At 48.0% G+C, this 21,011-nt stretch overlaps 2 protein-coding genes across 3 annotated transcripts in view; one reads left to right on the top strand and one right to left on the bottom strand.

Moving 5' to 3' along the window:
* Positions 1–358: 358 nt before the first annotated feature.
* On the bottom strand, positions 359–2,211 carry LOC139278666 (putative nuclease HARBI1). The gene has a single exon (XM_070897713.1). It carries the CDS (start codon positions 1,713–1,715, stop codon positions 525–527), a length of 1,191 nt encoding a protein of 396 aa, XP_070753814.1. The 5' UTR covers positions 1,716–2,211; the 3' UTR covers positions 359–524.
* A 211-nt stretch (positions 2,212–2,422) lies between these two features.
* The window catches only part of nedd1 (NEDD1 gamma-tubulin ring complex targeting factor), a 75,935-nt gene continuing 57,346 nt past the window's right edge, over positions 2,423–21,011 (top strand). For both annotated transcript variants that reach the window (XR_011596333.1, XM_070897712.1), the window contains exons 1-4: positions 2,423–2,701; positions 7,944–8,087; positions 8,985–9,079; positions 9,197–9,313. Coding sequence is in view for 1 of the 2 variants with exons in the window: in XM_070897712.1 (XP_070753813.1) it covers positions 7,952–8,087; positions 8,985–9,079; positions 9,197–9,313 (348 nt within the window). In the remaining variant the exon portion in view is untranslated. The remainder of the gene's footprint in view (positions 2,702–7,943; positions 8,088–8,984; positions 9,080–9,196; positions 9,314–21,011) is intronic.

Here is a 21,011-nt window from a genome sequence, read left to right on the forward strand (position 1 = left end):
AGTTGGGAAGATTTTGGCCGAGAAATTGGATATGGTCCGTCATCCAACAAATTGCTAGGAATGCTGAGGTGGCACTCCGGGGTAGTGGCAGTGGGTCTGTGAGGCAGAAACCTGCTGTCCTCTCTCAGGATGACAGCATTCCTCGTCCCACCACTACTGCTCCACCATTGCCATTGCCTGTCTGCCAGCTAGCTCAGTCTGCGATCACTCATGCCCAGGTTGTGCTGGTCGAGGTCATCCTGCAAGGTAGTCTCCCCCACGGAAACTCAGCAGCCTTCCACCACTGGGGTAGCACTTTGTAGGCACACTTAGAGTAGGAAAGGACACATACACAAAGGGATTGCACATGGGTGATTAGTTCATATTGTAATGTTAATTGAATACTTATAAATTTATTAATTTTGTTTGGAATGTTTGCTCTGTGATGGCTCGGATTTCAGCTTTGTGCCCAAGAGGACGCTGTGATATTCCATGACAGAGGGATGGTATGATGGAGATATGCTGAGCAACGGGGATCTAAGATTTCATTCACTTGATTTGGAGTTGATGAGGCGTTCACGGATAACCTGTCCAGAAGGGAGATTTTCTGGTTGCCTCCTCCCTTCTTCCTCCTCCTCTTGCTCCTCGTCCATTTCCATCTCTTCCTCTCCCTCATCCTCTTCCTGAGATGGTTCCACAATCCTTGCTGGCAAGGGCTGTGCCCTCATGATGGCCAAGTTGTGAAGCATGCAGCAGACCACCACAAAATGGGACACCCGTTCGGGTGTGTACTGGAGGGCTCCTCCCGAGCGGTCAAGGCAGCGGAACCGTTGCTTCAGCAGCCCGATGGTCTGCTTGATAACGTTCCTGGTGGCAGCATGGCTCTCATTGTACGAGAGCTGGGCAGGTGTGGTGGGGTTGCGGAGGGGAGTCATGAGCCAGGTGCAGAGCGGATAGCCCTGGTCTCCGAGCAGCCACCCTTGGGTTTGATGTGGTGGCTGGAAGATTGCTGGCACACTAGACTGACGCAGGATGAAGGCATCATGACTGCTGCCAGGATAACGGGCATTGACCATCAGGATGCGTTGGGTGTGGTCACACAATAACTGCACATTCAGCGAGTGGTAGCCTTTGCGGTTACTGAAGATCTCAGGATTGTTATGCGGTGCCCGCAAAGCCACGTGGGTGCAGTCGATGGCGCCCTGCACCATGGGGAAGCCCGCTATCCTAGCAAAGCCACGTGCGCGCTCCTCCTGTTTCTCTCTGCTCAGACAAAAGAAAACATAGTCCTTTCTCCTGGCGTAGAGAGCATCTGTGACCTCCCGGATGCAGCAATAGACGGCAAACTGAGAGACGTTAGCTATATTGCCTCCTGCAGACTGGAATGATCCGCTGGCGAAGAAATGGAGGGCTACGGTGACCTTGAGGGCCACTGGGAGAGCTGTGGTCGCCCTGCTCTGAGGCTGCAGTTCTGGTTGCAGGAGGTGGCAGAGTTCTGTGACCACCTCCTTGGTGAAGCGGAGCCTCCGAGTACACTGCTCCTCGCTTAGGTGGATATAAGAGAAGTGCTCCCGGAACACCCTCGGTAGATACGGCCTCCTGTTGAGAGCCCTCCGATGCTGCCGCCGCCTCCTCCTCCTCCTCCCTCTGCGCGCACCTTCTCCTCTCCTTCGCTGCCTCCGCTCGCTCTCCCGCAGGTATTCGAGCGCCAGGGGCACTGCCAGTAGAGCCCCCATGACAGGGAGTGAGCGGCAGCCTTTAAATCACAATCCAAGCATTCTCCGCTTGCACCAACACTGCTCGTCACCTCAGCGCCTTGCAGTAAGTTAATAAAGCTGCTGCAGTTGCAGAGCCAGTCAAACTGGAGGTCAGCTGTAAACCACTGCTGGTGATCCTGTTAGATATGTCTGGTCGGGTGAGCAGGCCGGTGAGTGCACGGTCGCTGACCTCACCCCCTGCACCACCCACACATCCCCAGCCAGAGCTCACCCACTGTACCTGGCGGCCGCCGCGGGCCCGGCAGCTGGGAGGCGGCCGCCATTTTACTTAACCCAAACCGGGCCTTAACCCAAACCACACCTCCAACTGCTAGGCCTTTCTTTTCGGTTCCAGGAGTAAATCCGCTACCGCCGATTAGGACGTTTACATTTTACACGCAATGTCTGACACTTCGCTACCTCAACTCTGGATGGCTCGAGCGGGCATCGACTGCCGTGCGCATTCATGGGCGGGGTTTGCTGGAAGGGGCGCGTGGGGGAAGGGGCGGAGCTGGAGCAGGGTTGGTGTGCAGGCAGGGGGCGGGGTTTTCGGAGGGGGCGGGGTTGGTGCGCGGGCAGGGGGCGGGGTTTGCCGGGGTGAGCTCAGGGAGGGGGCGGGGTTTGCCGGAGGAGGCGGGGTTTGCCGGGGTGAGCTCAGGGAGGGGGCGGGGTTTGCCGGAGAGGGCAGGGTTTGCCGGGGTGAGCTCGGGGCGGGAAGGGGTTGCCGAGCGCTGCGAGTGTTCGGGCCCAGCGGGCGGCCGCCTATCAGTGAGGGAAGCGGGGAAAAATAGGCCGCGGCTGAGGGCCCGAGATTTATCGGCGGGCAGAGCGTCCGTGCTGAGCCGGGACCCCCAGCCGGCGCCTCCTGCACTCGAGCCCCCGCCTGTATTGAGGCCTGTGTCCTGCCCGGCTTCACATTGAACTGTACCCTGGAGATCTGAGGGCCCGATCCCAGACACCCGCCGGTAAGGGGGCAACTCATGTCTGGCAATACACCCCGGGGCTGGGCGGGAGCCGCAGCCTTTCCCTAACTTTGGCTGACTTTGATAGGAGCAGGCTTTGTTTTTACACTAACATTTAACTTCTGAATATGGAATGCTTGTTTAATTAGAAAGATCTGCATTTATATAGCGCCTTCCACAGCCACCGGACGTCTCAAAGCGCTTTACAGCCAATGACGTACTTTTGAAGTGTCGTCACTGTTGTAACGTGGGAAACGCGGCACAGCAAGCTCCCACAAACTGCAATGTGATGACCAGATAATCTGTGATGCTGGTTGAGGGATAAATATTGGCCAGGACATCGGAGATAACGACCCTGCTCTTCAAAGTAGTCCCTCTCTAGTGGATCTTTTACGTCGACCAGAGAGAGCAGACGGGCATCCGCAAGACAGTGCGGCACTCCCTCAACACTGCACTGGAGTGTTAGCCTAGATTCTGCAGTGAGACTTGAACCCACAATCTTCTGACGCAAAGGCGAGAGTGCTACCAGCTGAGCCACTGGAGAGGTTAGGATGACCAGAACCATGGTCAAAGAAGTGAGTTTTAAGGAGGGTCTGAAAGAAGGTGAGGGGGATTGAGAATCGGAAGGGTGTTTTTTTTTGTGGGGGGGTCATTGTGCAGAGAATGAATATGATCGAGGTGATGATAGTGCAGCTGGCAGCGGTGTATGGGTGTGCTGAGCGAGTGTGACTTGGAGCAAAATAGGATTTGGGTAGCAGAGTTTTGAATAAGTTCAAATATGTGAAGAATGGAAAATTTATCATGAGAGCATTAAAGTAATTGGGTATGAAAGTGATGGCAAACAGCTAGTTAGTTGAGCTAACGATGGAGTTGAGCAATGTTAGGTGCAAGTGGGAGATTTTTTGTGATGGTGAGGATACCTCAAGCTCAACTCAGGGTCAGGACATCGCTGCAGGAGTTCCTTGGGGTAGTGTCCTAGACCCAACCATCTTCAGCTGCTTCATCAATGACATTCCCTCCATCATAAGGTCAGAAGTGGGGATGTTTGCTGATGACTACACACTGCACAGCGTTCAGTGCCGTTCGCAACTCTTCAGAGAATGAAGCAGTCCGTGCCCGCATATAGCAAGACCTGGACAACATTCAGGCTTGGGCTAAGTGGCAAGTAACATTTGCGCCACACATGTGCCAGGCATTGACCATCTCCAACAAGCGAGAGTCTAACCACCGCCCCTTGACATTCAACGGCATTACCCATCGCCGAATCTCCTACCATCAACATCCTGGGCGAGTCACCATTGACCAGAAACTTAACTGGACCAGCCACATAAATACTGTGGCTACTAGAGCAGGTCAGAGGCTGGGTATTCTGCAGCAAGTGTCTCACCTCCTGACTCCCCAAAGCCTTTCCACCATCTACAAGGTACAAGTCAGGAGTGTGATGCAATATTCTCCACTTGTCTGGATGAGTACAGCTCCAACTACACTGGACACGCTCCACACCATCCAGGACAAAGCAACCCACATGATTGGCACCCCATCCACCACCTTCAACAGTCACTCCCTCCACCACCGTGGCTCTGGAAATGAATCCCAGTGCGATTTTTTTTTTTGGCTTTATTAACCTATGTTACTGCTTTTATTGATTTGTCTACATAGAAACATAGAAAATAGGTGCAGGAGGAGGCCCTTCGAGCCTGCACCACCGTTCAATATGATCATGGCTGATCATGCAACTTCAGTATCCCATTCCTGCTTTCTCTCCATATCCCTTTAGCCGTAAGGGCAACATCTAACTCCCTTTTGAATATATCCAATGAACTGGCATCAACAACTTTCTGTAGTAAAGAATTCCACAGGTTCACAACTCTGAGTGAAGAAGTTTCTCCTCATCTCAGTCCTAAATGGCTTACCCCTTATCCTTAGACTGTGACCCCTGGTTCTGGACTTCCCCAACATCAGGAACATTCTTCCTGCATCGAACCTGTCCAATCCCGTCTAGCTATAAACAGACATAGATGAGGAAAAGGAGGGGAGCTCAAAGGAAGATCCTTGAGGGACTCCTGAGGTAATGGTGCAAGGTAGAGATTTTCAGGCTGTGATCTGTCAGGTAAGAGCAGAATCAAGCTAGGGCAGGCTCACTGGGCAGGGCAGTACAGGAGAGGCATTGGAGGAGGATGGTGTAGTCAGTTGTGTTGGAAGACTGCAGAGAGGACAAGAAGCGATATTGCTTTCCCATCACGCACGTTGTTTGTGACTGGTTATGGTCGTTTGTTTTGAAATGTGGCTTGCTGAGAATGTGATTTCATTATCAAGGTGTTTATAGTGCGTAATAACCGAACCCACCTCCAAAAGGCATAAACATGTGAAAAGCTGTTGCTTTACATTGAATAAAATGTACTTTAGAACTGGAGCAAACTAATATCCGAGAATTGCAATTTCTAACATTCTCCAAACTAAACTAGTTGCTCCAAAAAACTAGGAGCAACTCCACCCGAAACTTGGGCCCATGGTATTTAAATAGAAATATGTGGACTGCACAATGCGAAATAGGCCACTCGACCCAGCTGGCTCGTGGCAGAATTTACCTTCCGCGCAAGCAAATTGTCTTAATCACGTTAACCCACCCTGTTCCCGTTTCCTTCACCCCCATTTCCTTCACCCCCATTTCCTTTTAATCCACCTCTCCAATCTAATCTTCAATGTTGACACAGTTTCTGCCTTGGCCACTAATCCTGGAAGTGAATGCCACAATCTCACAACTCTCTTAGAAAGTTTCTCCTGCCCTCTGTTCTAAAAGCGCTTTGAGACGTCTGGTGGTCGTGAAAGGTGCTATATCTTTTAAATCTCTTGCATTTAATCTTGTATGCATGACCTCTCATCTTTGACCCCTCAATTACTGGAAAGTCTGCTTTTCTCTGCTCGATCCCATCCTAACCTCTCACTCCGTTATCTGTGTTCTAATGAAAAAAAGCCCCAATATTTGAAGTTTTTCTTTGTATTTGTATTTCCTCATATCAGGCCGCATCCTAGTGAGTCTGTGCTGCACCTTCTCTAAAGCCTAAATATTCTTCCTACAGTGTGGAGCTTAATACTGCACACTATATTCTAACTGAACTCATGTTTAGGTTTTATAGGCTCATCGGTGCCTCTTGGCTTACATCTTCTTTCCCTCTTGTAATAAAACCTAGGATTCTATTAGCTCTTTTGAATCTTATGAATGAGGCGCGATCTTTGCTGCCCTGTGAACCTGTGTCCCCAAATCCCACTGCTCTTCCACACCATCGAGCCAACTTACATTTAGAATATAATTACTGCTGTTTTTTACCGTGACCTCACACTTACATTGAATTCCATTCCTCCATCTTACCAATATCCTTTTACAGCTTCCTTTGGTCTTTCAAATAATTAACTATACCTCCTATTTTGGTAACATCTGCAAATTTCAACATCACTCTCTTTGGACCGATCTCCAAACCATTGGTATCCTGCAGTCTGAATATTTCCTGATGAGCAAAACAAAGTGTCAATAGTGCATGTCCTTCGTGGATGCTGGGGGAGGACCTGTGGCATTAAAGTTAAGGACAGTGGTGGCTTTTCGTGCTATGTCTGCATTGCAGGTGGCTAACTGTTGCTGCAGGTCTTTGTAGAGCAGATAGCATGTCTCAATCACTGCCTGCTCCTGCATACTGCTCCTTCTCCATTTACAAATGGCTGCTTCTGCAGTGAGCTGGTTGCCTGGTGGTACCCATTGTGAACATGTGCCTACTTCTGATCCTGGACCACTCTCCTCTCCCTGCTTTACTGCAATCTGTCTGCCTCTACCTGTGACAAAAGAGCTCTTGTATATGGTTCACCTCTGTCGTTGCTGTTGTGATACTTGAGAACCTTGTTAGACTCATTAATTCCAGTTCTCAGCTGGATAAAAGACTTTTTAATTTCAACCTGCGTACAATAGTGGGGCTTAACAACTAAAAATTGGCATTTTCTCTCCGTTTTTGTTCATGCTGGTTAAGCCTTCCGACAAGGATAGGAATCTTTAAAGCAGTGCGAAATGCAAATGATTAATCAGTTCAAGCACTTTTTTTTGTCTCTTGAATCAGAAGGTTATGGATTCAAGTCCCACTCCAGTACGTATTCCAGGCTGATATACCAGTCGGATGAGATGTTAAACTGAGGTGGACATGAAAGATCCTATGGCACTGATTTGAACATTTATCCCCCAACCAACATCGCTAAAACAGATTATTTGGTCATTACCACATTGCTGTTTGTGGGAGCTTGCTGTGTACAAATTGGATGCTGTGTTTCCTACATTACAACGGCAACTGCACTTCCATTGGCTATAAAACACTTTGGGACTTCCTGAGATCGTGAAAGGTGCTATAGAAATGCAAGCCTTTTTCTACTGACCCCCTTTTATTCATGTCTACTTTTTGCTAAAATGGGCGAATACTGCTGTAAATTCTATTTTATTTCAACTACAAATGGCTTACCCTGCCTTTGCATGAATGTCTTAAACTTTAACACTGGAAGTGGGCCTCTGGGTATTATATAATTTAGGTTTCAAAGACCTCCCTTTTGGGCCTAAGTATTTGATTTGCAGTCAGGTGCACAAATTTTGTTCTTCCAGTTTGGAATCGAGGTATCGGACTGATGGATCATCTTAAAACCCATCTTTTATTCCATGGCTTTCAATCATCCATCCTAAACTCTCTCCGCAGGGCTCAGTGTTTGTTCCTCTTACTACCACTGCACAGTGCATTGGGATGTTTTAAGGGTGCTATATAAATACAAGTTGTTGTATCTGTTAGTACTCTGTCAAAGGCAGTATACATGCATACCTTTTTTTAGTATTCGTTCATGGGATGTGGGCATCACTGGCAAGGCCCACATTTATTGCCCGTCCCCAATTGCCCTTGAGAAGGTGGTGGTGAGCCGCCGCCTTGAACTGTTGCAGTCTGTGGTGAAGGTGCTCCCCACAGTGCTGTTCGGGAGAGAGTTCCAGGATTTTGACCCAGTGACGATGAAGAAACGGCGATATATTTCCAAGTCAGGGTGGTGTGCGACCTGAAAAGCTGACTAGTATAAATTGTGCATGTTTATGTTCTGTATGTGCATTGTCTTTTTTCTATAATCAGACCCAGAATCCATTCAGTGTTTGAGAAACGACTCTATACTTAGCCACCAAAGTAAAGCTTTTAGTTATCCTATTTCACATGTATCCCATGTTCATATTTTTCAGAATATACCATGCAGGATAATATCAGATTAGCCTCGTGTGGGGATGACATTAAAATCTGGGATTCGCTTTCCATGACTGTGGTGGAACAGTTTAACCCTCACAAGCAGCCCTGTGAAGTAACTTCTGTTTGCTGGACTGTTGATAATATCCTTTGCTGCCAGTATCTGCTGCATTTATGTGAATCTAATCAAATGTAATAAGTTGTCATTATTAGAATGTTGTGGTAATTGATTTTAAAATATGTTAACAGGACCCCAATTTATTGAGCTTCTGCAAAGGAAAGGTTTTGCTGAGGTTTGCAATACAACATTTTTAAGTCGGCAGTGAGAAATGATTTTTATTTATGTTTATTTACGTGATAATCAATTCCCAGATTTCAAGTTGTTCTGCTGGAATTTCACGCGCTCTATGGTCTCTGTATTTTATTTTTTTGCTAGTCTCTTCCTCCTACCAGCTGGATTTCCTCTGTTGCTTTCTCGTGGCCTCTACCACTAGTTTGCTCTAATTAAAGGCCAACACTTCTATGATTGCCTATCAATTCCCTTGTATATCAACATGGAATCTGTTCAAATTGTTCCTAAATTAAAAAAAAAACTCATACTTGTTCAAGCTTGCTTTAAATGTACTTATTTAAAATATACCAGAAATGTAATAATGGATAAAATAGATCATTGTTTGATCATTGAACATTTTTTAGTCCAGTTTGAACTTTAATAAATCCTTAAGCAAAATTTCAAGAATTTTTGAGTTCAGTTTTTGAGTCCCACTGAATATCTAAGTTATGGCTTTGTTTAGAATCATAGGCATTTACAACACAGGAGAAGGCCATTTTGGCCCATCATGTACATGCCGGCCAACAAAGCTATCCAGCCTAATCTCATTTTCCAGCTCTTGGTCTATGGAGATTACGGCACTTCAAATGCACATCCAAGTACTTTTTTGCAAAGCTTTTTGTTCTTCAAATAGGCATAATTTGACTCTTGTAATGAGTCAAAATAGCTCAATTTCTTAAAAGCAATCATTTTACCTTCATTCCTCCACATCAGTGTTTGGTGAGCTCATCTAGCAGTGGGGATAAAATAGTGCTGTCGTCCTGCAGATCTACTCCAGTTCCGATAAAAGATCTTGCCGAAGGGGTAGGTAACTTTTTATTATTTAAAACTAAAACTTATGTAAAGTTGGAGCATGGCTATAAAGTTTGGGGAAATTCTTTGTATTAAAAAATTATGATTACTTTTTCTTTTATTCCACAGAAAAAACAGACATGTGTGAGTCTGAATTCCACTTCCAAGTGTATTGTAAGTGGAGGCCTTGATAACACAGTCAATATCTGGGATATAAAGTCGAAGAGATCTCATAGGACACTGAAGGTATTCTGTTCAACAACGGTTAAGTGTTGGTGGATAAGTCAGTTTGCTGTGCCATGTTGGATATGTCACAGATTCGTGCTCACAATTCCGCACATGGTGACTTACAAATCCCAGCTTTGGCAGAGTACAATAAAGGCTATTTGCTGTCTCACAGACAGGGGAGGGGAAATCAGAGAGCAAATTGAACAAATCGTTTTCATGCATCTTTCTGTTTCTGGGCCAGGGGACCTTTGGCAGAAGCTAGGGACTATTTGTCACCTTCAACATAAGAACATAAGTAATAGGAGCAGGAGTAGGCCATTTGGCCCCTCGAGCCTGCTCTGCCATTCAATAAGATGGCTGAACTGATCATGGGCTCAACTCCACTTCCCTGCCTGCTCCCCACAACCTTTGACTCACTCAAAGATCTGTCTCTCTTCCACCTTAAATATATTAAATGACCCAGCCGCCACAGCTCTCGGGTAGATAATTCCACAGATTCACGACCCTCTGAGAGAAGAAATTCCTCTCATTTCCGTTTTAAATGGGCGACCCCTTATTCTGTAACCATGCCCCCTAGTTCTAGATTCCCCTATGAGGGGAAACATTCTCTCTCTATCTACCCTGTCAACCCCCTTCAGAATCTTACATGTTTCAATAAGATCACCTCTTATTCTTCTAAACTCCAATGAGTATAGGCCCAACCTGCTCAACCTTTCTTCATACGACAACCCCTTCATCTCAGGAATCAACCTCAAGAACCTTCTCGGAACTGCCTCCAATGCAAGTATATCCCTCCTTAAATAAGGAGACCAAAACTGTACGCAGTACTCCAGGTGTGGTCTCCCCAACGCCCTGTACAGTTGTAGCAGGACTTCCCAACTTTTATACTCCATCTCGCTTGCAATAAAGGCCCCTGGAAGTAGTATGAGGATCTGAAGGAAAGCAGATGGTTTTGATGATCGAAAGCCAAGAAGAACTTACGATTACTTACTGGGTAAAAATAAAAAAAGTGGTAGTGTAGTGGTTATGTTATTGGACGAGTAATTTAGAGGCCAGGATTAATAATCCAAGGAACACAAGTTCAAATCCTACCATGGCATTTTGAGAATTTAAATTCAGTTTTAAAAAAAAATAAAAAAAAAACAAATCTGGAAATAAAAAGCTGGTCTCAGTGAACGTGACCATGACGCTGTTGGATTGTTGTAATGCCCCAACTGGTTCACTAATGTCCTTTAGGGAAGGAAACCTGCCGTCCTTACCCACTCTGGCCTCTGTGACTCCAGTCCCATATGTGAGTTCCTCCACCATCTTAACTGCCCTCGCAAGCTACTCAGACGGTGCTAATGGGGTTGGGCAATAAATGCCGGTCTTGTCAGAAACGCCCAATACCACGTGAGGAATTTCAAATTGAACATTTTTGGCTTGTGTTTTTACATGCACTAAGTATCAACTACAGACAGCAGAAGACCAAATGCATTAAGGATTGTATTCTGATGGTTGGAAGAAATATTCTGATGCTAATCTCAGAGTGTGTGTCAACAGTTTTAAAACTGATTTGACATTGTGTGCCTAGAATGTGTTTTTGTAGCATCTTTTATCCCTTTCCTTTGGCGGTCTGGATAAAATAAAATGCTGCTTTTAGTGTGCATGTTTAATTGCAACACCAAAATTGCTTCGGATAAAATACATGGGCACTAAGATGAGCCACTGATGTGGGGAAGTGTGGTGTGATCTTTACTTCATTCCATAAAGATAAGTTAAACTAAATGAGGCAGATCTTAGCAGTTGCTCTGCATGTGTTCTCCCTGTGAAATAAAGCAGCTTAATAATTTGTTTCATTCCTACTCTCGCCAAGTATTTGCTTGCTGTGCCTTCAGAGAGAATACATCTGTAAAAGACACACATATTTGGTTCTAGTCATGGGGAGAGGGGTACTGTTGTTAGAATCGTAGGTTATGCTATTGTAGATATAGAAACAGGGCAGTATGAGTCAAATCCCACAAAGGGAGCGAAGGAGCTCAGCTTACTGGGGCAACTGACTCCACTGGATGGGAGAAGGTATACAGCAGATCCAAGTTTGTATCACCCCACCTACTTTGCCTGCGCATTGTAACCTTTCAGTTCAGGATAAGTGCTTTGGTGTTTGAGTGCCTTAAGGCATTCTATCCCTTTGAAACCCTCGGGATCCCACTTCCAAATTGTGCGCTACATTTTTATGCTCCTAATTTTTATTTTATACATTCCGGGATGTGGGCATTGCTGGCAAGGCCAGAGAAGTTAAAGATAGCATTAGATCAAAGACTTATAAAGTTGCCAGAAAGCGCTGTAAGCCTGGGGATTGGGAGGATTTTAGAATTCAGCAAAGGAGGACCAAGAAATTGATAAAGAAAGGAAAATAGAATGAGAGTAAACTAGTGAGAGACATAAAAACAGACTGTAAAAGCTTCTAGAGGTATGTAAAAAGGAAAAGATTAGCAAAAGTAAAGTTGGGTCCCTTACAGGATGAGACAGGAGAAATTATAATGGGGAATAAGGAAATGGCAGAGAAACGAAACAAATACTTTGTGTTTGTCTTCATGGAAGAAGATGCAAAAAACCTCCTGGAAATAAGGAGAATGAGGAACTGAAAGAAATTAGTATTACAGGTTCGTAAAAAAATAGTACTGAAGAAATTAATGGGACTGAAAGCCGATAAATCCCCTGGACCTGATGGCCTACATGCGTGGGTTTTGAAACAGGTGGCTATAGAGAAAGTGGATGCATTGGTTGTCATCTTCCAAAATTCCATAGATTTGAGAACAGTTCCTGTGGATTGGAAGGTAGCAAATGTAATCCTGCTATTTTAGAAAGGAGGGAGAGAGAAAAAGGGCAACGACAGACCAGTTAGCCTGACATCAGTAGTAGAGAAAATGCTAGGATCTATTTTTAAGGATGTGGTAACAGAACAATTAAAAAATAATAATAGGATTGGCAGAGGCAACACTGATTTATGAAAGGAAAATCATGTTTGATGAATCTGTTAGAGTTTTTTGAGATTATAACTTACAGAATAGATAAGGAGGAACCAGTGGACGGTGGTGCATTTGGATTTTCAGAAGGCATTCGATAAGATGCCACACAAGAAGTTACTAAACAAAATTAGGGCTCATAGGATTGGGGGTAATATACTAGCATGGAATGGGGATTGGTTAACGGACAGAAAAAAGAGTAGGAGTAAACGAGTCATTTTCGGGTTGACAGACTGTAACTAGTGGGGTGCTGCAAGCATCATTGGCCTTTATTGCAAAGGGGATGGAGTATAAAAGCAGGGAAGTCTTGCTCCAGCTATACAGGGTATTGGTGAGGCCACACCTGAAATAATGCGTGCAGTTTTGATTTCCATATTTAGGATGGGTATAGTGGCTTTAGAGGCAGTTCAGAGAAGTTTCACTAGATTGATTCCGGAGATGAGGGGATTGACTTATGAGGAAAGGTTGAGTAGGTTGGGCCTCTACTCATTGGAATTCAGAAGAATGAGAGGTGATCTTATCGAAACGTATAAGATTATGAGGGGCTTGACAAGGTGGATGCAGAGAGGATGTTTCCACTGATAGGGGAGACCAGAACGAGAGGGCATGATCTTAGAATAAGCCCATTTAAAACAGAGATCACCTCTGGAAATCAGCTCTTTTGTCCATGTTTGGGCCAAGGCTGTAATGAGATCTGGAGGCGAGTGGTTCTATCGGAACCGAAACTGAGCAGCGGTGAGCTGGGTTATTGGTGAGTAAGTGCCTTTTGATAGCACTGTCGACGATACCTTCCATCACTTTGCTGATGTTTGAAACTGATGTGGCGGTAATTGGCCGGATTGGGTTTATCCTGCTTTTTGTAGACATGACATACCTGGGCAGTTTTCCACATTGTCGGGTAGATGCCAGTGTTGTAGCTGTACTGGAACAGCTTGACTAGAGGCACGGATAGTTCTGGAGCACAAATCTTCAGCTTGGGATCTTATCGGGGCCCATAGCCTTTGCTGTATCCAGTGCGCTCAGCCGTTTCTTGATATCACGTGGAGTGAATCAAATTGGCTGAAGACTGACTTCTGTGATGGTGGGGACCTCAGGAGGGGGCCGATATGGATCATCCACTCAGCACTTCTGGCTGAAGATAGTTGTAAACGCGTCAGTCTTGTCTTTTCTGCTCACGTGATGGGCTCCACCATCATTGAGGATGGGGATATTCATAGAGTCTCCTCCTCCCATTGATTGTTTAATGGTCCACCACCATTAACGATTGACTGTGGCTGAACTGCAGAGCTTAGATCTGATCTGTTGATTGTGGGATCATTTAACTCTGTTTATAGCTTGCTGCTTCCGCTGTTTAGCATGCATATAGTCCTGTGTTGCAGCTTCCCCAGGTTGGCACCTCATTTTTTAGGTACACCAGATGCTGCTCCTGGCATGCTCTTCTACACTCCTCATTGAACCAGTGTCTGCCCCTGGCTTGATGGTAATGGTAGAGTGAGGGATATGCCGGGCCATGAGGTTACAGATTGTGCTGGAATACAATTCAGTTGCTGCTGATGGCCCACAGTGCCTCACGGATGCCCAGTTTTGAGCTGCTAGATCTGTTCTGAATCTATCCCATTTAGCACGGTGGTAGTGCCACACAACACGATGGAGGGTGTCCTCAGTGTGAAGACGGGACTTCGTCTCCACAATGACTGTGTGGTGGTCACTGCTACCAATGCCGTCATGGACAGATGCATCTGTGACCGGTAGATTGGTGCGGACGATGTCAAGTAGGTTTTTCCCTCGCGTTGGTGTTCTCACCACCTGCTGCAGGCCCAGTCTGGCAGTTATGTCCTTCAGGATTCAAGCAGCTCAGTCAGTAATCAGTAGTCCGGATATAAAAGGAGTCAGAGGGTCCAGTAAGAAGGAGGAACTGAGGGGAATCCTTATTAGTCAGGAAATTGTGTTGGGGAAATTGATAGGATTGAAGGCCGATAAATCCCCAGGGCCTGATGGTCTGCATCCCAGAGTACTTAAGGAGGTGGCATTGGAAATAGCGGATGCATTGACTATCATTTTCCAACATTCCATAGACTCTGGATCAGTTCCTATGGAGTGGAGGGTAGCCAATGTAACCCCACTTTTTAAAAAAAAGGAGGGAGAGAGAAAACAGAGAATTATAGACCAGTCAGCCTGACATCGGTAACATAGAAACATAGAAAATAGGTGCAGGAGTAGGCCATTCGGCCCTTCTAGCCTGCACCGCCATTCAATGAGTTCATGGCTGAACATGCAACTTCAGTACCTCATTCCTGCTTTCTCACCATACCCCTTGATTCCCCTAGTAGTAAGGACTTCATCTAACTCCTTTTTGAATATATTTAGTGAATTGGCCTCAACAACTTTCTGTGGTAGAGAATTCCACAGGTTCACCACTCTCTGGGTGAAGAAATTCCTCCTCATCTAGGTCCTAAATGGCTTCCACCTTATCCTTAGACTGTGTCCCCTGGTTCTGGACTTCCCCAACATTGGGAACATTCTTCCTGCATCCAACCTGTCTAACCCCGTCAGAATTTTAAACGTTTCTATGAGGTCCCCTCTCATTCTTCTGAACTCCAGTGAATACAAGCCCAGTTGATCCAGTCTTTCTTGATAGGTCAGTCCCGCCATCCCGGGAATCAGTCTGGTGAACCTTCGTTGCACTCCCTCAATAGCAAGAATGTCCTTCCTCAGGTTAGGAGACCAAAACTGTACACAATACTCCAGGTGTGGCCTCACCAAGGCCCTGTACAATTGTAGCAATACCTCCCTGCCCCTGTACTCAAATCCCCTCGCTATGAAGGCCAACATGCCATTTGCTTTCTTAACCGCCTGCTGTACCTGCATGCCAACCTTCAATGACTGATGTACCATGACACCCAGGTCTCTTTGCACCTCCCCTTTTCCTAATTGTCACCATTCAGATAATAGTCTGTCTCTCTGTTTTTACCACCAAAGTGGATAACCTCACATTTATCCACATTACACTTCATCTGCCATGCATTTGCCCACTCACCTAACCTATCCAAGTCGCTCTGCAGCCTCACAGCATCCTCCTCACAGCTCACACTGCCACCCAACTTAGTGTCATCCGCAAATTTGGAGATACTACATTTAATCCCCTCGTCTAAATCATTAATGTACAGTGTAAACAGCTGGGGCCCCAGCACAGAACCTTGCGGTACCCCACTAGTCACTGCCTGCCATTCTGAAAAGTCCCCATTTACTCCTACTCTTTGCTTCCTGTCTGACAACCAGTTCTCAAACCATGTCAGCACACTACCCCCAATCCCATGTGCTTTAACTTTGCACATTAATCTCTTGTGTGGGACCTTGTCGAAAGCCTTCTGAAAGTCCAAATATACCACATCAACTGGTTCTCCATTGTCCACTCTACTGGAAACATCCTCAAAAAATTCCAGAAGATTTGTCAAGCATGATTTCCCTTTCACAAATCCATGCTGACTTGGACCTATCATATTACCTCTTTCCAAATGCACTGCTATGACATCCTTAATAATTGATTCCATCATTTTACCCACTACTGATGTCAGGCTGACCGGTCTATAATTCCCTGTTTTCTCTCCCTCCTTTTTTAAAAAGTGGGGTTACATTGGCTACCCTCCACTCCATAGGAACTGATCCAGAGTCAATGGAATGTTGGAAAATGACTGTCAATGCATCCACTATTTCCAAGGCCACCTCCTTAAGTACTCTGGGATGCAGTCCATCAGACCCTGGGGATTTATCGGCCTTCAATCCCATCAATTTCCCCAATACAATTTCCCGACTAATAAGGATTTCCCTCAGTTCCTCCTCCTCACTAGACCCTCCGACCCCTTTTATATCCGGAAGGTTGTTTGTGTCCTCCTCAGTGAATACCGAACCAAAGTACTTGTTCAATTGGTCCGTCATTTCTTTGTTCCCTGTTATGACTTCCCCTGATTCTGACTGCAGGGGACCTACGTTTGTCTTTACTAACCTTTTTCTCTTTACATATCTATAGAAACTTTTGCAATCTGTCTTAATGTTCCCTGCAAGCTTCTTCTCGTACTCCATTTTCCCTGCCCTAATCAAACCCTTTGTCCTCCTCTGCTGAGTTCTAAATTTCTCCTAGTCCCCGGGTTCGCTGCTATTTCTGGCCAATTTGTATGCCACTTCATTGGCTTTAATGCTATCCCTGATTTCCCTTGATAGCCACGGTTGAGCCACCTTCCCTTTTTTATTTTTACGCCAGACAGGAATGTACAATTGTTGTAGTTCATCCATGCGGTCTCTAAATGTCTGCCATTGCCCATCCACAGTCAACCCCTTCAGTATCATTCGCCAATCTATCCTAGCCAATTCACGCCTCATACCTTCAAAGTTACCCTTCTTTAAGTTCTGGACCATGGTCTCTGAATTAACTGTTTCATTCTCCATCCTAATGCAGAATTCCACCATATTATGGTCACTCTTCCCCAAGGGGCCTCGCACAACGAGATTGCTAATTAATCCTCTCTCGTTACACAACACCCAGTCTAAGATGGCCTCCCCCCTAGTTGGTTCCTCGACATATTGGTCTAAAAAACCATCCCTTATGCACGCCAGGAAATCCTCCTCCACCGTATTGCTTCCAGTTTGGTTAACCCAATCTATGTGCATATTTAAGTCACCCATTAAAACTGCTGCACCTTTATTGCACGCACCCCTAATTTCCTGTTTGATGCCCTCCCCAACATCACTACGACTGTTTGGAGGTCTGTACACAACTCCCACTATCGTTTTTTGCCCTTTGGTATTCTGCAGCTCTACCCATATAGATTCCACATCATCCAAGCTAATGTCCTTCCGAACTATTGCCTTAATTTGCTCCTTAACCAGCAATGCTACCCCACCTCCTTTTCCTTTTATTCTATCTTTCCTGAATGTTGAATACCCCTGGATGTTGAGTTCCCAGCCCTGATCATCCTGGAGCTACGTCTACGTAATCCCAATCACATCATATTTGTTAACATCTATTTGCACAGTTAATTCATCCACCTTATTGCGGATACTCCTTGCATTAAGACACAAAGCCTTCAGGCCTTTGTTCTTTTAAAATTTTGCTGTACAGTGGCCCTTTTTGTTCTTTGCCTTGTGTTTCTCTGCCCTCCACTTTTCCTCATCTCCTTTCTGTCTTTTGCTTTTGCCTCCTTTTTGTTTCCATCTGTCTCCCTGCATTGGTTCCCATCCCCCTGCCATATTAGTTTAAATCCTCCCCAACAGCACTAGCAAACACTCCCCCTAGGACATTGGTTCCGGTCCTGCTCAGGTGCAGACCGTCCGGTTTGTACTGGTCCCACCTCCCTAGTAGGTAAAATGATGGAATCAATTATTAAGGATGTCATAGCAGCGCATTTGGAAAGAGGTGACATGATAGGTCCAAGTCAGCATGGATTTGTGAAGGGGAAATCATGCTTGACAAATCTTCTGGAATTTTTTGAGGATGTTTCCAGTAGAGTGCACAAGGGAGAACCAGTTGATGTGGTGTATTTAGACTTTCAGAAGGCTTTCGACAAGGTCCCACACAAGAGATTAATGTGCAAAGTTAAAGCACGTGGGATTGGGGGTAGTGTGCTGACGTGGATTGAGAACTGGTTGGCAGACAAAGAGTAGAAGTCACTGGGTACTTTTCAGAATGGCAGGCAGTGACTAGTGGGGTACCGCAAGGTTCTGTGCTGGGGCCCCAGCTGTTTACATTGTACATTAATGATTTAGATGAGGGGATTAAGTGTAGTATCTCCAAATTTGCGGATGACACTAAGTTGGGTGGCAGTGTGAGCTGCGAGGAGGATGCTTTGAGGCTGCAGAGTGACTTGGATAAGGTTAGGTGAGAGGGCAAATGCATGGCAGATGAAGTATAATGTGGATAAATGTGAGGTTATCCACTTTGGTGGTAAAAACAGAGAGACAGACTATTATCTGAATGATGACAGATTAGGAAAAGGGGAGGTGCAACGAGACCTGGGTGTCATGGTGCATCAGTCATTGAAGGTTGGCATGCAGGTACAGCAGGCGATTAAGAAAGCAAATGGCATGTTGGCCTTCATAGCGAGGGGATTTGAGTACAGGGGCAGGGAGGTGTTACTACAGTTGTACAGGGCCTTGGTGAGGCCACACCTGGAGTATTGTGTACAGTTTTGGTCTCCGAACTTGAGGAAGGACATTCTTGCTATTGAGGGAGTGCAGCAAAGGTTCAACAGACTGATTCCTGGGATGGCGGGACTGACATATCAAGAAAGACTGGATCAACTGGGCTTGTATTCACTGGAGTTCAGAAAAATGAGAGGGGATCTCATAGAAACATTTAAAATTCTGATGGGTTTAGACAGTTTAGATGCAGGAAGAATGTTCCCAATGTTGGGGAAGTCCAGAACCAGGGGTCACAGTCTAAGGATAAGGGGTAAGCCATTTAGGAACGAGGGGCTCAAGTTTCGAGCCGCGCCTAGAACGGCGCAGTCCCGACCTGGACGCCCGTTTTTCACGCCACAAAGCGCGCCTAAAAAAATTCTCCAGCTCCCTGCAGGTCCTCTGGCCCTCGTCGCAGCGCAGCAAGGAGCTGTCGGGGGCGGAGCCAGGTCCCTGCGCTGAAAACAGTGCCGAGACCTCTGCACATGCACGCTACAGTGGGCGCGCATGTGCAGTAGCTCCAGGCGCCCAAAACTGTGGGAGGGACCGAAGCACGCAGCCCATAGCCCTGGCCGAATGGCCTCACTGGGGCTGCGTGAATAAGGCTCCTCCCACGGCCAGCTCCTGCTTCCTCCCGACCCAACTCGACTCCCGCTTCCCGCCTCCGGACCGGACCCGACCCGACTCCCGCTTTCCCCCGCCCCCGGACCCAACCCGAACCCCCGGACTGACCCGACCCGACTCCCGCTCGCTCCGCCCCCCGACCCGCCTCCGGACCCGACCTGACACCCGCTTTCCCCCCGCCCCAGCCCCCGCCTCCGGACCGGACCCGACACCCGCTTCCCGCCTCCGGACCGGACCCGACAACGATCCGACTCCCGCCCCACCCCCGCCACCGGACTGGATCCGACCTGACCTCCCTCCCCCCGACCTCAGCTCCCTCTCCCTCCCTCCCTGACCTCCCTCTCCCTCCCTACCCCCGACCCGAACCGACCTCGCTCCCAACACCCCCCCCCAATCTCCTTCCCCCCCAATCTCCTTCCCCCCAATCTCCTTCCCCCCCAATCTCCTTCCCCCCCAATCTCCTTCCCCCCCCAATCTCCTTCCCCGCCCAATCTCCTTCCCCCCCCAATCTCCTTCCCCCCCCATCTCCTCCCCCCCCCCAATCTCCTTCCCCCCCAATCTCCTTCCCCCCCCCAATCTCCTTCCCCCCCCAATCTCCTTCCCCCCCCCAATCTCCTTCCCCCCCCAATCTCCTTCCCCCCCCCAATCTCCTTCCCCCCCCCAATCTCCTTCCCCCCCCCAATCTCCTTCCCCCCCCCAATCTCCTCCCCCCCCCAATCTCCTTCCCCCCCCAATCTCCTTCCCCCCCCAATCTCCTTTTCCCCCCAATCTCCTTTTCCCCCCAATCTCCTTTCCCCCCAATCTCCTTTCCCCCCAATCTCCTTTCCCCCCCAATCTCCTTTCCCCCCCAATCTCCTTCCCCCCCCAATCTCCTTCCCCCCCCCAATCTCCTTCCCCCCCCCAATCTCCTTCCCCCCCCCAATCTCCTTCCCCCCCCCAATCTCCTTCCCCCCCCCAATCTCCTTCCCCCCCCAATCTCCTTCCCCCCCCAATCTCCTTCCCCCCCCCAATCTCCTTCCCCCCCCCAATCTCCTTCCCCCCCCAATCTCCTTCCCCCCCCAATCTCCTTCCCCCCCCAATCTCCTTCCCCCCCCAATCTCCTTCCCCCCCCAATCTCCTTCCCCCCCCAATCTCCTTCCCCCCCCAATCTCCTTCCCCCCCCAATCTCCTTCCCCCCCCAATCTCCTTCCCCCCCCAATCTCCTTCCCCCCCAATCTCCTTCCCCCCCCAATCTCCTTCCCCCCCAATCTCCTTTCCCCCCAATCTCCTTTCCCCCCCAATCTCCTTTCCCCCCCAATCTCCTTTCCCCCCCAATCTCCTTTCCCCCCCAATCTCCTTTCCCCCCCAATCTCCTTTCCCCCCCAATCTCCTCCCCCCCCAATCTCCTCCCCCCCCAATCTCCTCCCCCCCCCAATGTCCTCCCCCCCCCCAATGTCCTCCCCCAATGTCCTCCCCCAATGTCCTCCCCCCAATGTCCTCCCCCAATGTCCTCCCCCAATGTCCTCCCCCCAATGTCCTCCCCCCCCCAATGTCCCCCCCCAATGTCCTCCCCCTTCCCCAATGTCCTCCCCCCCCCAATGTCCTCCCCCCCCCAATGTCCTCCCCCCCCCAATGTCCTCCCCCCCCCAATGTCCTCCCCCCCCCCAATGTCCTCCCCCCCCCCAATGTCCTCCCCCTCCCCAATGTCCTCCCCCCCCCCAATGTCCTCCCCCCCCCCCAATGTCCTCCCCCCCCCAATGTCCTCCCCCCCCCCCAATGTCCTCCCCCCCCCCAATGTCCTCCCCCCCCCCAATGTCCTCCCCCCCCCCAATGTCCTCCCCCCCCCCAATGTCCTCCCCCCCCCAATGTCCTCCCCATAACCCCCCAAATGTCCTCCCCCCCCCCAATGTCCTCCCCCCCCCAATGTCCCCCCC

Source organism: Pristiophorus japonicus, chromosome 13 (genome assembly GCF_044704955.1).
Source record: "Pristiophorus japonicus isolate sPriJap1 chromosome 13, sPriJap1.hap1, whole genome shotgun sequence".
NCBI lineage: Eukaryota > Metazoa > Chordata > Chondrichthyes > Pristiophoridae > Pristiophorus > Pristiophorus japonicus.

Excerpts from the sequence above, each read along its gene's own strand:
- LOC139278666 (XM_070897713.1), bottom strand. The coding sequence starts at position 1,715 with ATGGGGGCTCTACTGGCAGTGCCCCTGGCGCTCGAATACCTGCGGGAG.